We start from the raw sequence: 15,495 nt of genomic DNA on the forward strand, positions 1-15,495 counted from the left end.
TAGAGGTATTTAAAATATATGGGAGGATGTATTTAGGGTTAGATGCAACCACTGCACGATTTTATAGACGGGAGTTGAGCATCCGTGGATTTGGGTATCTTTGGGGGGTCCTGGAATCCATGAATATTAAGGGGCAATTGTACAACAACTTTCAACCATGCATCAAGTGACACTGGGCCTATGTGAGCTGGTGACCAAAGATAGAGGGAAAGAAAGAGGGAGCTTATGCAAGAAAGTGGCCTCTCATAGTTGTGCCAGTTCATGATGGTGAGGGAGAAGCTGTTCAATCTCCTGCTACTTGAACGAATATTTAAGATACTTCTGGAGTCAGCTGCCTTGGACAGTACAACAGTCTAGATATCGCTCTCCACAGTGTTCTGAGGCCTGGTGTGTGCTGTGACCACAAGGAGCCTGCCCTAAAGACACAATGGGTCTGGTTGATAGCACAATGAAATAGCTTTTCCAAAAGGAATCATTCCATCTCTTTCTTGGGGATAGGGAGCAGAGGAATGCCCTGGCTCTTGACTCCACTGCATGTCTTTGGCAAATGAATACAAGAAATTCTTCAGCACGGGTCTTTCCTCCTATCTCCTCATCTAGGCCCAGGTAATGAGGAATTTTAGAGAGAACTTGATGAGCTGTAAATACGCTGCCTCCCAACCACTGATTAAAGGACAACGCAGGCTGGAAAAATAGCTCTTGGCTTCACTCTCATCATGAAGATGTAAAGGTATTAAACTTGTATGACTTACTGGGCTCTTTCATATAACAGGTCTCATTGGATATTGAATGTATTGTGTGATAAAAAAATCTGTCATAATTTATTTACCATTGAGTTAAATAGATCTGTCTGTTAGCATGGGGGACACATTAAACTGCAAAAAATAAACAAATTCTGTTGTTGTTTCTTGCTTTTAGGGTCTGTTAAGAATTATCTCAAATGATACTGAAGTTTTCCTATCTTGTAATACTTAAGGTCCTGAGGTAGAAAGCTTTACATTCCAGATGAATTAATAATAATTACTAATGGGCTTCACACAATGTTCCCACAGAGATGTCCCTACATACCAACTTTCATACTCCTGATGCTTGGCATATGTGATTCCTCCACCAGCTGCATTGTGCCATGTGCAATTTCTATCTTGGGGCCAACTTGTTTCTTTATATAGAAACCAGTGCCTTGTCAAATTAAGTAAGTACATGAGTCATTTGTGCATTTCCTAAAAACCATTATATCGAATTTTTTTCTCATCCACTACCTATTTTTTTTCATTAGAAGGAAAATGTACTAACAAATCAAATATGGTGAAAAATACTGGTGGTCTACTGTTAAAAAAAATTAAAAGAGTTTCTGGGTGGTGATTGAATTTCATCCTTGTTTAAAAAATGATTGCACCTTCCTTTGCATCATCACCAACCAAGTAACTAATACACCTCTGTCAACTTGAGGCTCAACTTCTATAACTTCATACTATGACCATGATAACTTGGACACTAGTGAACGGCCTGAGACAGTAGCATTAATTAGAGTTTGGAAAGGTTCTGATGGTTACTGTAATTCTGAGAGCCAGGAAAAGCAATCACGATCATGGATTTGGTGCAAAACAAGACTCGATTTCTCGTTTTCTAGATGAAGTGTGAAATGGGGGAAGTAACACTTGTTCTTTCCCTGGATCGTGGGTGGATATTTATGAAAAGTTCTGATTTCCTTTTACTTTAGATCCTTATGTTAAAGGAGCTAAAGCTCTGGGAAGAGGACACCATCTACCAAAACAATAAGAATTCCTAAAGTGTCCTTAGATGGCTTTTTCTACATTCCGAGGGGCAGTAAGAGGGCAAATATTAGGTGTATCCAATCGACTTAGGAATTTGAGACCCAAGGGGTTGGCTAAACAATTGGCTTAATTGTTGGGATTCTTTTATGAACCTTTTCTGCCTGTGCATAGCTTCTGATCACAAAATCTTGTCAAGTATACCAAGAGTGCCCATTCCTGTGGACCCAAGGCCAATATTCATTGCTTTCTGTTCCTTTGTTTTCTGGACAAATGATGGGTTAGTGAGAAAAGGAGCAGGTGAACATGTTTGTACTGTTCTTCTTGCTGGAAAAAAAAAAGATACTGACCCAAAAGAATATTCTCACTGTCTACTCGCAATATTATTAGACTTTTCATTTAACTAAGGGAACTCCTAAAAATGGCTTTATTAATAATGAAGTCATGTCAATTCCTCACATCTTTCAATGTTCCAAAAGCTTTGGGAAAATAGGCACTGAAATTTTTTTTTCTACTCCTAAGTGAAAACATGGGGGAAACTCATTAGTTGTCCCAAGCAATGTTGAAAACTTGAGTTTATTCTGAAATATTGTCATCAGATTGCTTACAAATGGGAGATCTGTGTTCCCAGAAAAATGACTTGAGCTATTAAGACTCAAGTTATTAGAGTAGAAGAAAACCTCAGATTTTTCCCTAAATGAAAAAAAGAGAATTACTTTCATCTTTTCTTCATTATTACATTGAATTAGAGCAAGAGGGCAGAGTCAACCTTCCAGAAGAGGACAGATAAAATCTGATTGAATAGCAGGGGAATATAACGGTGCAACACTAGTTTTTCTTTCTTCCTAGGCCTGGAAGGAGGAATTGTGACCTGTTTTGCTACCATAGAAACCCACCAAGGTATGTGAAGGGGGAGGGAGGGTCCATTCAAGGCCCATTCCCCCCCCCCCCTTGGAACTTAGGATCCCATTTTTTTCAAAGTTAAAGTTTTGTAGTCAAGAGGTGATCTTTCTAGTTCCAAGACGTATGTATGTGTATGTTCCCTTTTATTTGAGTTCCTTCGTGTCTACTTTGCCTTTTAAACCTAAGGATTCTGGCTGACTTTCAGTCTAGACTTGACCAGAAGGAAGGTTGGCAATTTAAAGCAACACCCCCTGAGCATGCTACACGTCCCCCTGGAGCTCTCTGGTGTGGAATGTGCCGGCCTGTAGGATGTCTAACACACATTTCATGCAGTCACTGCATGACAGCTCTCTGCCATGCCTCATTATATCTGTCCTGTTCCTATTTGTATACTCAGAGATCTCTTTGAAGATAAGTTTTCTAAAGTGAAATTCCTCCCCTCTTTAATTCATAGGCTGTTTCCAAGCCATGTTTTCCCTGAATTAAAAAAAAAAATCTGAATGTTAAAAGCTTTTATTGCAAATATTTCCCAACACAAATGCAGGGGCCATGCCTCCCATGCAGCCCATGTCCAGGCAGCTACTGTCCCCATGTCCCTTCCCCACTACTTTCCAGATGCTGTAAAAAGCAAAGCAAAAATGCACCAGACTTTTGTTAAGCTGGGAGCACGCCAAAGTCTGTCTTTCTGGAAGGAGGCTGGGGAGAGACAATATGCTGCTGTGGGTGGTAGGGGTCCCACCACAGGAAGTGTTCTGGATGAGGTGGACAATCTCATAGTAGGGATATTGTATGAGAGTTCAAAACCTCAGGGGAGAAGTTGGACCAGATACTCTACAATATATTTTTTTTTTACTAAAAAAGGAAAATAAAAAAAGAATCAGACTATTTTTTTTTAAAAGGAGTTTTTGATTTACAGCAAAAATGAAAAAAAGGGGCAGAGAACTCCCACACACCTCCCCTCAACTTCCCCCACACCACAATGGTATATTTGTCATAGTTAATGGAACCTTATCAACACATCATTATCACTCAAAGTCTATGGTCTATATTAAGGTTCACTCTCATATACTGCTGTATATTCCATGGTTTTGAAAAAATGTGAAGTGTGTCCACCATTATGGTGTCACATGGAGTAACTTCACTGCCCTAAAGGTCCTCTGTGCTCCACCTGTTTGTCCCTCCTTCCCCTTCACCATGGCCAACCACCCATCTTTTTACAGACTTTATAGTTATGCCTTTCCCAGAATGTCACATGTAGGGTCATCTCTACGTAGCCTTTTTAGACCGGCTTCTTTCACTTGGAGAATATTGCTTGTCTGGATGGACTGATGGCCTCAATTGTAGGTTTTTATCGACAAACATGAAATAAGAAGGATGTGACGGCCTAATGTCTGTAATGTCTACTGAAGAGAGATGGCTGAGCTGCATCCTAGTATGGCAGCAGGGAGACCATGGCTCAGGACAACAGGAAGTGTGGGGACTTATTCAGTACAAGTGACAATGACTCAATGATAACCAGTTGATTCTAAAAAGGGACTGTGTTGACTCCTATAACTGGGGTAAGTCTGGATTTTCAGGCATGACTGGATGTAGAGCCAGAAAAGATGCCACTTGGGTTCTGGCTCTTTCTGTCTCTCAATTTTTGTCTTCTTCTAGGCTGGCTTCATTCTCAGGCACACTCACACATGAGGTGGCCAAGATGGTTCCCTGGAGCTGCAAGTTCACCTTCTACCAGCTGATTAACACCCGGCAAAGCATTCAGGGAGGTACTTCACTGGACTGGCCATGAATTAATATGGGTAGCTGACCATATGGAATGAGAGGTTGGGATTGTCCCCACAGCACACTCACCAAGGAATAGGGAAGGTGCCTAAAGGAAAATTGGGATGTGCTTATTAAAAGAATGGAAAAGGATTCTGAGAAAGTGAAATCAACAGATGTTCCCTGTGGAAGAGCATGAGAAAACAGTAGGAGAATGGATTTAATACATACTACGTAAAAGCAATTAAACCTGTCCTTAATCCACTAAAACCAAACAAACCAAACCCCCCCCCCCAAATCATCTTTTTAATTGAAAACTAAATGTCTGGTAGGACACATTCTTTCCTGTGGGCTTTTGTGTTCTTGGGGCTGCTAAAGTGTGGAGGAAATGGTGGGTTCATACTTCGCTTCCTTTCTACCCATTTCTACAGTGATGTTGAGACTGGAAAGTTAAACATGACATTCCCCAGACTTCCTTGCAGTGAGGGTAATGGATACAAGTTAATTCCATTCAGTAAAGGTGCTCAGAGAAGTTCTACAAAGAAAAAGCTAGCGGGAAGGCAGTTCTCTGCTGCTTGGTTGCTTTCTGCTGTCAGAGGCAGTTGCAGAGATCTTGGGCTTTTCTGTAGCAACCTTCAATGTGCAGTCTCTAGTTTGGTGGGTTTTGAGAGACAGCAGCAGAGGTAGCCTTTGGAGTCCCGATTGTGGAAGTAGTAGCAGTTCTTAAAGTAGACCAGTTCTACAGCACTACTCTGGAAGCCATTTCTGTGGGCCCAGTTGAAAGCTTGCTATTTGTACCCTTCCAACAGTGAAAGCAGGGAGCTCACTGTGTTTTTTTTTTTTTTTTTTTTTTTGTTTGTTGTTGTTGTTTTCTTTTTTTTGGTGGGGGAGTGGAGATGGGTACCAGGGATTGAACTCAGGGGCACTCAGCCACTGAGCCACATCCAGCCCTATTTTTTTGTATTTTATTTAGAGACAAGGTCTCACTGAGTTGCTTAGCACCTCGCTTTTGCTGAGGCTGGCTTTGGAACTCATGATCCTCCTGCCTCAGCCTCCCGAGACACTGGGATTACAGGCATGTGCCACCATGCCCAGCCTGTTTTCTTTTCTTTTCTTTTTTAATTTATTAAATATATTCTGTTTAAAATAGCCAAAGAGGTATTTGTTTGCTGGATTCAAATAGGCAGGGTTGACATAAGTCTTGAAAAACAACAAAAATATGTTTGGTCCTTATTGAAGGTCCGGATGCTCAGATGGGTGCATTTGTGAGCAACCCTCAGTGAGAGGGGTAAAGAAGCTCCTTTGGCTTCCATGGGGCATGTTGCATGAAAGAAGGGAGGACCACACAAACCTCTCAGACCTCTTCTGTCAATATGCATGTCTCTCCTTAAAATTCACCAGGGCTCTTCTTTCTGTACGCCCATTGGGAACTATTCTTTCTCTCTTGAATTTGTTTTTGTGATGCGAGTGAGCTCTTTGCTTTATTCACTTATTCTTTCATTTCACAGTCTACAGATATTACTAAGTATCTTCTGTCTTTTGGCAGGGGATGTTTCCTCTATTAAGTGGCCCACCCAGACCACTCTCCTCGACTCCTGGCCCCTGCTACATCCTTGCATATCCATGTGTGTTTGTACATCATTCACATCTTTGCAATCCCTCAGACGCTCTTTCACACATGCTTCTTAGGGTGTTGTAATCCAGGCTTATAGACCAGTAACTCCTGAATTTCTCCTATCAAAAGCATTTTCTCACACTCTATTGAAATTGCTTGGTCACTTGTTTCTCAGGCTAAATGTAATTGCCATAATTGGCAAAGATGTGTCTCTCTTGTTGCCTGTGTAGACCCACGACTCATGGGCATACCTATGGCCCAGAGGTTCAATAAATATTTATTGAGTTTATATTTTGGTATCCTAAGGGCTTCTGGACACTGAATTATCTTTGGAAGGTCTTAGGAAAAAGGTCAGCTCTGAATATTCAAGGAGGTGATAGAAACTCCAGATGCTGAATTTTGTTTTTGAGGCAAAATCAAAACCTGGAAAAACATTACTTTTATTCCTCCTGAAATCACTCATATTTTAATCCTCTATCCTCATCTCTTTTAGTTCCACCAGATACACAGAGAGATAGAAAAAGAGAGACGTTTAAACCTCTTTGTAGCATACGATGTAGCAAACCTCTATTGTGCCATACCATACCATCTCATTGTGAATATCCTGGCTATTTTAAATATTTTTGATGGAACATGTTAACATGCAGAACCATGAGCCACTAAGGTTTGCTAAGCAGCAGTGGACAACTGCCACTGGAAGGAATGATAGGAGTGTTGTGAAAGCAAAATGAGATTTTAAAATGCAACATCCCTTTCCTACAGCCCTCAATAAATACCAGCTCTCCTGACCTGTCTCTTTCCTTTTCTTTTTTTAATTCTTTGAATTTACAAGAAGGAATAGGTAGGTCTGAGTCATCATCTGAGATAGGTGGACTATATGGTAGATGCTTGGAATTTGAATTGCACTCTTTACTTTTTTTCCATCTTTCTTTCCTCCTTTCTTTTTTGTGTTCTTTAAAGTACAGCCAGATCATTTAGGCCCAAAATAAGAATACCAAATTCAGCCTTTGTGATGCAGACAGAAAAATAATAAGTTTGGTATAGTTTCATGGTAGTGAAAATCAAGCCCCAGAAGCTAAAATGATTCAAAGCAAAATTCTTCCCGACAACTTTTGTCATGTCTGTGTGTGGGGGGGGGGGAAGGGGGGGTGAAAAGCAGTTAAACAAATACTGTAGACTACATAATTATTTTACCATGTAAACATGATAGAATTGCAAGCTTTTGGGGGGGTGGGGTTTAAAAGTACAAGGTTACCTGTAATTATAGTCTTGCTAAGTTTGATTTTATAGACCAGCAAAACTCAAGTTTGATTTAAACCACACAGAAAGACATGAAGCATATTGGAAATGTTCTTTTTCTTTCTGACTCAAATGGCTGATCTTATTTCATTCTAGTGAGCTCCCTAGAAGTGAACCTTTTATTATGGTTATTGCTAAAGTTGTGTGTCTTGGTAATTAAGTTGCCCATCCTAGAAGGCTTGCTACCAAAGCAGTTTGAGATTATCTTTTTTCCCCAAAGGCATAGACAGAGGTTTATTTAGGAAGTAGATACACATTAAAGGGAGATTGTGGGCTATCTTGAGAACGAGAAACCTTTGGAATAAAGCAAGGGATACACATTTAAGGGACAATGAGTGCTATTGAGAGAGAGAGAGAGAGAGAGAGAGAGAGAGAGAGAGAGAGAGAGAATATTATTATCTTTTTATTTCCCCTTAAATTCCTTCAAACTTCTAAGCTTGGAGACAAGAGAGTGCATCACAGTCTTCACTGGGTCAGGTTGGTAAATTCTGCTAAATATCTGGTCAGTTAAACCCAGGGTGGAATGGGGTCAAATTAGATGCCTGATGTGAAGATAAGGGAATTGGTTTATCATACGTTTACATTTAAACCTTTAATGTGGATAGCCACAAGTCACAGAATTTGCTGGAATATGCCACAGGATAAAAGACTTGGGGACGTCTGAGGTCCAGAAAAGCTGGAAGGAGGGTGCCGCACGGGTGTATGGGGGTGATCAGCTTGAGAGAAGGGTGATGTATTTTGCAGTCAGTTCCAGCTACATAGGGTTGCTTGGAGGAGGAATTTGGCTTGCCACTGAAGATGCATTTCCCTGATGAGAATGTAAGGTTTGGAGCTCGAAATTTTATGAGTGCAGGGCCTACACCTCCCTTGGCATTAAGCCACTTTCAATTAACTCTTCTGATGTCTTGTGCCCAGAGACTAAATACAGATCCTTTCGGGTTTCTGCCTCCCAACAGAGTCGGCATCCACAGACACTGCATTTGGGGTAACTGTTTTCTTACCATTTCATAGTTCCCCGGAGGAGGTGTGATGTGTGTGAGGCGCTAGAAAGCTTGTTCTATAATTACTTCTTGATTTGCCTCTTGGGGGCAGTACATGTGCTCTGCTGTGTGTGTGTGTGTGTGTGTGTGTGTGTGTGTTTTCATGCCAGCCTGCGCTGTCAACAGAGAAAGTGGATCTAGAGCAAAATGGGTGATACTATTTTGCCCCCAAGTCAAACATTACATTTTAGGGGAGTAGGTATGGGGACCAATTATTGTAATCGTAGCTAAAATTTATGATGCAGGGTGCCACCGCAGATGCATCCAAGTCAGTGCAATCACTCCCTAAATTAGGGAGCCCGGCAGCAAAATGCGAGGGAGCTCCAGTCCCCCAAAGGCTCATCACACCCATGAGGTCCTGCACTGCCCTGAGCAGGTTCCCTAGGTAGGAGCAGCAGTCCAGAAGTCAGCAGGATGCTGGGACAGGTGGGTTGGTGGGCTCAGGAAAGATGCCTGGGAATGCCCTTCGAAGCCTGGGGCCGCGCTCTCCCCAGGAAGACAGAGAACAGGATACCCTCACGCAGCCGCGGGGCCAGCACATTTCCCAGAGTCGGAGACGCCCGCTACCCCGCGGCCACAGCAGCTGCCCACTGCGGGCGCTGCTGGACCCAGCCCGGCGCTCGCCATTGGCTCAGCGGTGGGCTCTCCGGCCAAAACGTTGCTCTTCTCGCGCCCGCGGCCCGGTTTTGCTCTCGCCTCACGGGGCCCAGGCACAGTCTCCAGGCACTCGCGGGGGCGCGGGGGCGCGGGGGCGCGGGGAGCGCGGAGCAGCCTTGTGGGCGGGGCTTCGAGCAGAGGGCCCTGGGATTGGCCGCGGGGGGCGAGGGCGGGGCCGGCCTTGGAGAAAACCAGGCGCGCGCCGCCGTTGTGCAGTCCTAGCCCAGAGCTTCTGCTCTCTCGGTTCTGTGCCCGGTTCCCCGCATTTCTTACTTTTTAATTTGTTTTCTTTACCGCGGAGCGCCCCGTCCGCGCCCACTCCTGCACTGCGCCGACCTCCTCCCGCCCCGCAAGTCCGGTCCCGCGCGCGTGGTGCAGCCCCGGCTGGAGCGGCGATGCGCCTCATCCAGAACATGTGCACCATAGCCGAGTACCCTGCCCCCGGCAGCGCCTCTGCCGCCGATTGTTGCCTAGGGGCCGCCGGCCGCAGGCTGGTCAAGATCGCCGTGGTGGGAGCCAGCGGCGTGGGCAAGACCGGTGAGTCCCCGCGCTCAGGAGTTGGCGGGCGCGCAGTTCCAGGGCAGGACGTGGGAGACCCGTGCCAAGATTTGTGGCTTAACCAGGCGTGGGGAAAGGTGGGAGCTGCAACTGGACCGCTCTCCCGCAGTCCCGCCGGGATTGCTTCAGCAGATGAGGGTGACTGGGATCCAGATTGGCCAGATGATTTCCCGGCCACTACCAGCACAATGGGAGTAGATCTTTGGGGTTTAGAGCCTTGGGCGATGTCTAGCAGAGAAAGGGAAGTTAGTGAACATAATCCCTCCCAGAGGTCTCTAAAATTAGGGGACCATTCGCTGCTGGAAGGCTTAGGTGTGGCTGAGCTGGACTCAGAGGAGGGGGTGGGCCACAAGACCCAGCTGGCAGAGCCATAATTCATCAGGCATGCTACCCCTTCGTCCTGTCTGTCTGGAAGAAGGGTCAAGGAGGTACAGGGTAGGAATTTCCTTCGGTGGCCGGCTGTGGCTTTCTCCAGGAAAGTTGTTTTCCAGATGGGGGGTGGGGTGGAGAGTCATCCAATTCCCAGGGTTAACCCTCTTTCCTCTCTCTGACCTGCAGCTCTGGTGGTCCGGTTCCTCACCAAACGATTCATTGGTGACTACGAAAGAAACGCAGGTGAGGAAATGTGTTGAGGAAGATGCTGTCAGGTACTGCCATTCCCGTTTCTCAGTGCCTCCCAGGCAGGTTCCTTCAGAGTGACAGTCTGGGAGCATCAGGATTCTGGCACTTACAATTCTGCATGTCCTTTATACGATCCCCCCGCCCCGCCAAAAAACCCCCCCAAAAAACAAAAAAAACCCTGCCATCTGCCTCATTCCATTCCAGGCCCATTCATCATTTTATCAAGTGCCTGAAAGTATTCTCCTTGGTATGTTTTAACTATAGGGACCCCAGTTGGAAGCACCCTTTGTACTCCAGGGCCTTTCCCTTCAAAACAGGCCTGCAAAAGTCATAAAAAACATTGGCCAGCTCCCCCCCTCCCTCTTCCTCTCTGCTGGCTGCCTTTCAGAAGTGACCTTTTAAAGCAAAGGCCAAAGGACATCAGTTGTAAACCTAAAGTTCTCTTAACAAAGAAAATAACTGGATGGTAGAGTTTTAGAAGGAGAGTTCCTGAATAAATGAGAGGACAAATATTTCAATCCCTATGATTAAGAATAGCCACTGGGAGGCTTAAGGGCTTTCTACCTATGCTCTTTTAGCAAATTGTTTAAGTCCGTAGAGCCTATGAAGTACCTATAGGGGATTATTTGAAATGAACTATGCAGGCCATCCCAAGATAAGATACGGTAGCCTTCTGCTTTGATGGAGAGTTGATAATTGTTGTGCCACATTTTTATTACATTTGATGTTAGCTGGGCATTACTAACCATATTTGCTTACCGAGCCATTATATCTCATGGCCCAAATATAAACTTCTTATCAAAGAATGGTAACATATTAAAACAGAAACCCCACACAGGCTGAGCAACAAAATGTTCTTCAAGGAAACATTCTAGGGTTGAGAATATAACTCAGTAGTAAACTACTTGCCTAGCATGTGTAAGGCTCTAGGTTCTTCTCCTCAGCAACATACATTCACCCCCACCACACACACATGTGTTTTAAAAGTTTTTAAAGTTGCACATGAAGGAAGATCATAATCTCTTTTTTTTTTTGTCTGTTTGTTTGCCTTCATAGGTAATCTCTATACCAGACAAGTCCAGATAGAAGGTGAAACCCTGGCGATTCAAGTTCAGGATACTCCAGGTATTCAGGTGAGAAGCATTGAGACTTACTAGGTCAAAGGGGAGTTTAACTGTGGAACTGTTCAGTTGTTCTCAGAGTATCTCAAGCTGGAGGGGGAGAAGACTTAAGGAGTCAGGTCTAGACTTTTACATGTTATTTGACACATTAATTGTATCTGGCTGATGGTCAATCTTAGCCTGGCCTAATTTGGGAGATTTGGCTAAGAGGCAGAATCCTTCTCTTAGGAAGATTCAACACAGCAGGAAAGACTAAACCAAGCACTTGGAATTGGCGGCGATTCCTTGCTATGGTTAAAAAGGTCAGTTTTTACATATGTGTTTTTGGCATTAAAAACCAAATATCTAGGTATAGTCTCAAATACTTGGAATCACTTTTATGTTATGGAAAGTTACTCTATAGACAAAAGAGCCATGCTAGTGTTTTTTTTTTTTTTTTTTTTCTTTTCTCCCTCTCCAGAACTGGGCAGTTATCCAGGTTTAAATGCTTCCAGCTCCTATCTTTACTTCCCCAGACTTACTGTCTAGCCAGTTAATTTCCCATTTTGTGCAACTACAAAGTCTCTCTGCATGGAGTTCTCTGCAGGTCAATTTTCCACTTGAGTGTGGTGAGCTGCACTGTTATTTATTCCAACTCTGTGCAGCTGGATCAACATATTGTCAAGAAAGCTGGAGTGTGTGGGGATCTAACTTGTTTATGACCTGCAGCCCGGCACTACTGTGAAGGGCTCTTTTGAATTTGCCAGCCACCCAAGCCAGGGTACTGTGCGGCACTGGCACTCCAATTCACCCTGGAACTGCCCTTCTCTTCCAGGTCCACGAGAATGGCCTGAGTTGCAGTGAACAGCTGAATCGGTGCATTCGCTGGGCAGACGCCGTGGTGATTGTTTTCTCTATTACTGACCACAAGAGCTATGAACTCATTGGCCAGCTCCACCAGCATGTCCAGCAGCTCCATCTGGGCACCCGGCTGCCTGTGGTGGTCGTGGCCAACAAAGCTGACCTATTGCACATCAAGCAGGTTGACCCTCAGCTTGGACTTCAGCTGGCCAGTGTGCTAGGCTGTTCCTTCTATGAAGTGTCTGTCAGTGAAAATTACAATGATGTCTACAGTGCTTTCCATGTCCTATGCAAAGAAGTGAGTCACAAACAGCAGCCCAGCAGCACACCGGAGAAGCGAAGAACCTCTCTCATTCCCAGGCCCAAGTCACCAAACATGCAGGACCTGAAGAGGAGGTTCAAGCAAGCTCTCTCTGCCAAAGTGAGAACTGTCACCTCTGTCTGAAGCAGGCCACCCCAGGGGATTTGGTCTTCCCGGGAAGAGGGCCTGAGGTTCTTCCAGTGCAGGAATGTTGGATGTTGGATGTAATTCATGGTTCCAGAAAGGGCTGGAGCAGAGGTGCCCAGAGGGCCTAAGGAACTACTACAGAAAAGGAAGTGTTGTTTGGAGCAGGGGACAGGAGGACAGATGGATGAGGCTTGAGTGAGCCCATTGAGCCGCTCTAAATTATGTGACATATACTGTGTCTTTCCCTTTCGAGTGAAGAGGGGAGCAGACTGGCTTTGGCTTTTGTTCTTTGCCTTGTAAATGATGGTCAGTTGTAGTTTCACCAAATATATTGATGTGATTAATAGTGGGAAGGAAAGAACAAATTAAGCATTCACAGCCCCCTTTTTTTTCTTTCTCCCCCTCCCCCTTTCCTGTTGGATCAGTATGATTTGCATTTTTGGAACACCCTTCCTTACAGAATACCTTTCAAACTTGAAGGATACCCAGATTTCTTTAAGAACAAGGAGGAGGCTCTCCCACCAACACCACACACACACAAAAGGTGGAGTTTTTGGGCCAAAATATTCTGTATACAGACAGCATAAGCTGTGGTTTTCAGGAAGGTGCTGGCTCTCCTGACACAGAATGGGCATGCCTGGTTGGACATGTGTGAATAGCTGTGAACTCAAAACAACCGAAACTCAGACAGACTAATTGTGAGACTGTGTAGTTTGGTTTTTTTTTTTTTTTAAATTGTTGCTTGAAGTACACAGAAACAAAACTTGTCAATTGATTTTGGTGTGATTCAATTCAGTGGCTCACGGCAATGATGTTAGGTTGATTCCTCAGCCTGGCTGAATCGTGGCTTTGGGTGGCTAACGTACAAAACACTATGTTGCAGAAAGTGACCAGATGCCGTGGCTACCCACCAAATCCCCTACCACAGATGCACTTTAAAAAGCCACTCATGTTTTGGCTGAAACTGTAATTAATTTATTTTATGTACAATAAATCTGATTTTAAAAGAGCAGACATCTGACTTGGTCTTTATTGAAATTTTAACCCTCTGCCTTTCAGATAAAACATCACTCAGTATCTTCTATTTCTTGGGCATGTTGAATCAGTCATTATACACCTTTCAGGGTTATCTCTTAAGTGTCTTTTATTAGCATCTCCATTTTATAGATGATGAAATTTAGACTTACAGAACAAGTTGAAGAACTGAAGGGCCACAACCTGTGAGTTTTGTGGACTGCAATTTGTTTGGCACTTTATTTATTCTCCAGAGTAGCTTATGTCTATTCATTTCCTTCATGGTCTTCCAGGTAAATCTAAGACGAATGTCTTACTATGTGAATCTCGCAGCAAATCCTCGAGGGTAGAAATGCTTCTATACAAGATCAGTGCTTCTCTATGTGATTTATTTGGTAAGCCTCTTTGGGTACGCAGTTCTAAAAATACACTTTATTCTCACTGGAAAGCTCACAGCCACCAATGTATGGCTGCTCAGAGGCACTTCCACAGAGCTTTCTGCCAGTGTGTGTGTGATGACCGCTGGGCCTCTTACCTGCTCCCACCTGGGCCTGGAAGCCTTTTTCATGCAAGCTAAGTGAGTCACCATCTTTGTGGGCAAATAATCGCACCTTCTATTTGAGTAGGGTTTTCACATACCTGATCTTGTTCAATCCTGGGGCAACCCTGTGAGAAGGGTGGGGGAGGTGATAACACCATTTTGCAAATGAGAAAAATGCACTCTGAGTTTTGAGTGGTGTCCTCAGGTTCATAAGAGAGGACCTGAATCCGTGTTTTCTGAATATATTCAATGTTCTCATGATATTGCTGCATAGGTTGGGTGGTAGTGTCAGGGGAGCAGCCACTGTGACTAGCTATTGGGGTCTACTATCATGTGGACCCCGATTTTCAAATCTGTTTTCTTGGAGGAAAATTCTGACTGTTCTTGACATTGATGCTCAGGTGATGCTCCAAAGCTTCCTCATATGCACTTGGAGTCTCACCTCACCTCAAGGGTGCATATATTGGGAGCAGGGAGAGGAAAAGTTTCCAAGAGGAGACTAAAAACATCTCAGTACAAAGGCAGAGCCAACAATCTCTGACTGGAGTCCTCTCCCTTCATTTATTCTCATTCTGCGTGGTTGTGTTAACAATGACCAGTGAGTGGGAGGTTAATCTGTATATTTTTTCACAGGGTCTCTTCCCCAGGTTCCAGAATGAAAGGAGGTAAAAGCTTCCCTGTGGGTGGCTTTCTGTGGCAAAGGTGCCTTTGCATTTGTCACTGCCATGCTGCTTCCCCTTCCTTTTGATCAGCTCCACACCTCTGTTTGCATCTTGCTGGCCTCCTCTGCTCCCGTGCTGGGTGTGTGCTGCACCTCTGCATCCCTGGCCTCTGCTCCTCACTTCCTCACCCCTGCACAGAACTGGGTCTCACATGTCATCTCCATGTTCCAGCTTTAGTCGATTTAGAGGGATACAGGGGTGTGTTTCAGGCTATTGGGGGTGGGGAATGGGGAACAGAGGTAGACACAGAGACAGAGTCCCAGCCAGAAACCACCCAGGGCCTAGTTCTGCCACCATCTCAGGCTGACTCCACTATTTATAATTGTGGAATATGCCATGTTTTCTTTTCTGAGTTCAACCTCATGTTTCATTATTTTTCTTATCTCTTTTATGATTAGTATTGTTTCTCATCATTTCATCCCCTCCATTTCTAAAATTTTCTAAGCTATAATCAGCTGGCTCTGAAAATCAGCCCTCTCCCTCCTGGGGCAGGGAAATCTCTCCTTTGCCACCTGGCAAGGGAAGGCAGGGGTGTGGATGTGTCTGGGTGTGGGGCAGTAGAGAAGGGGAAGGAATTCAAATT

General features: G+C 44.4%; 1 protein-coding gene across 1 annotated transcript; it reads left to right on the forward strand.

Annotated features, from left to right (window-relative positions):
- The first annotated feature begins 9,239 nt into the window (after positions 1–9,239).
- Positions 9,240–13,635, forward strand: RASL11B (RAS like family 11 member B). The gene is made up of 4 exons (XM_081304165.1): positions 9,240–9,584; positions 10,164–10,220; positions 11,283–11,359; positions 12,162–13,635. The coding sequence occupies exons 1-4, from the start codon at positions 9,443–9,445 to the stop codon at positions 12,630–12,632; spliced, it is 747 nt and encodes a 248-aa protein (XP_081160291.1). The 5' UTR covers positions 9,240–9,442; the 3' UTR covers positions 12,633–13,635.
- Positions 13,636–15,495: the final 1,860 nt, after the last annotated feature.

Source organism: Spermophilus citellus (genome assembly GCF_964194105.1).
Source record: "Spermophilus citellus genome assembly, chromosome: 8".
NCBI lineage: Eukaryota > Metazoa > Chordata > Mammalia > Rodentia > Sciuridae > Spermophilus > Spermophilus citellus.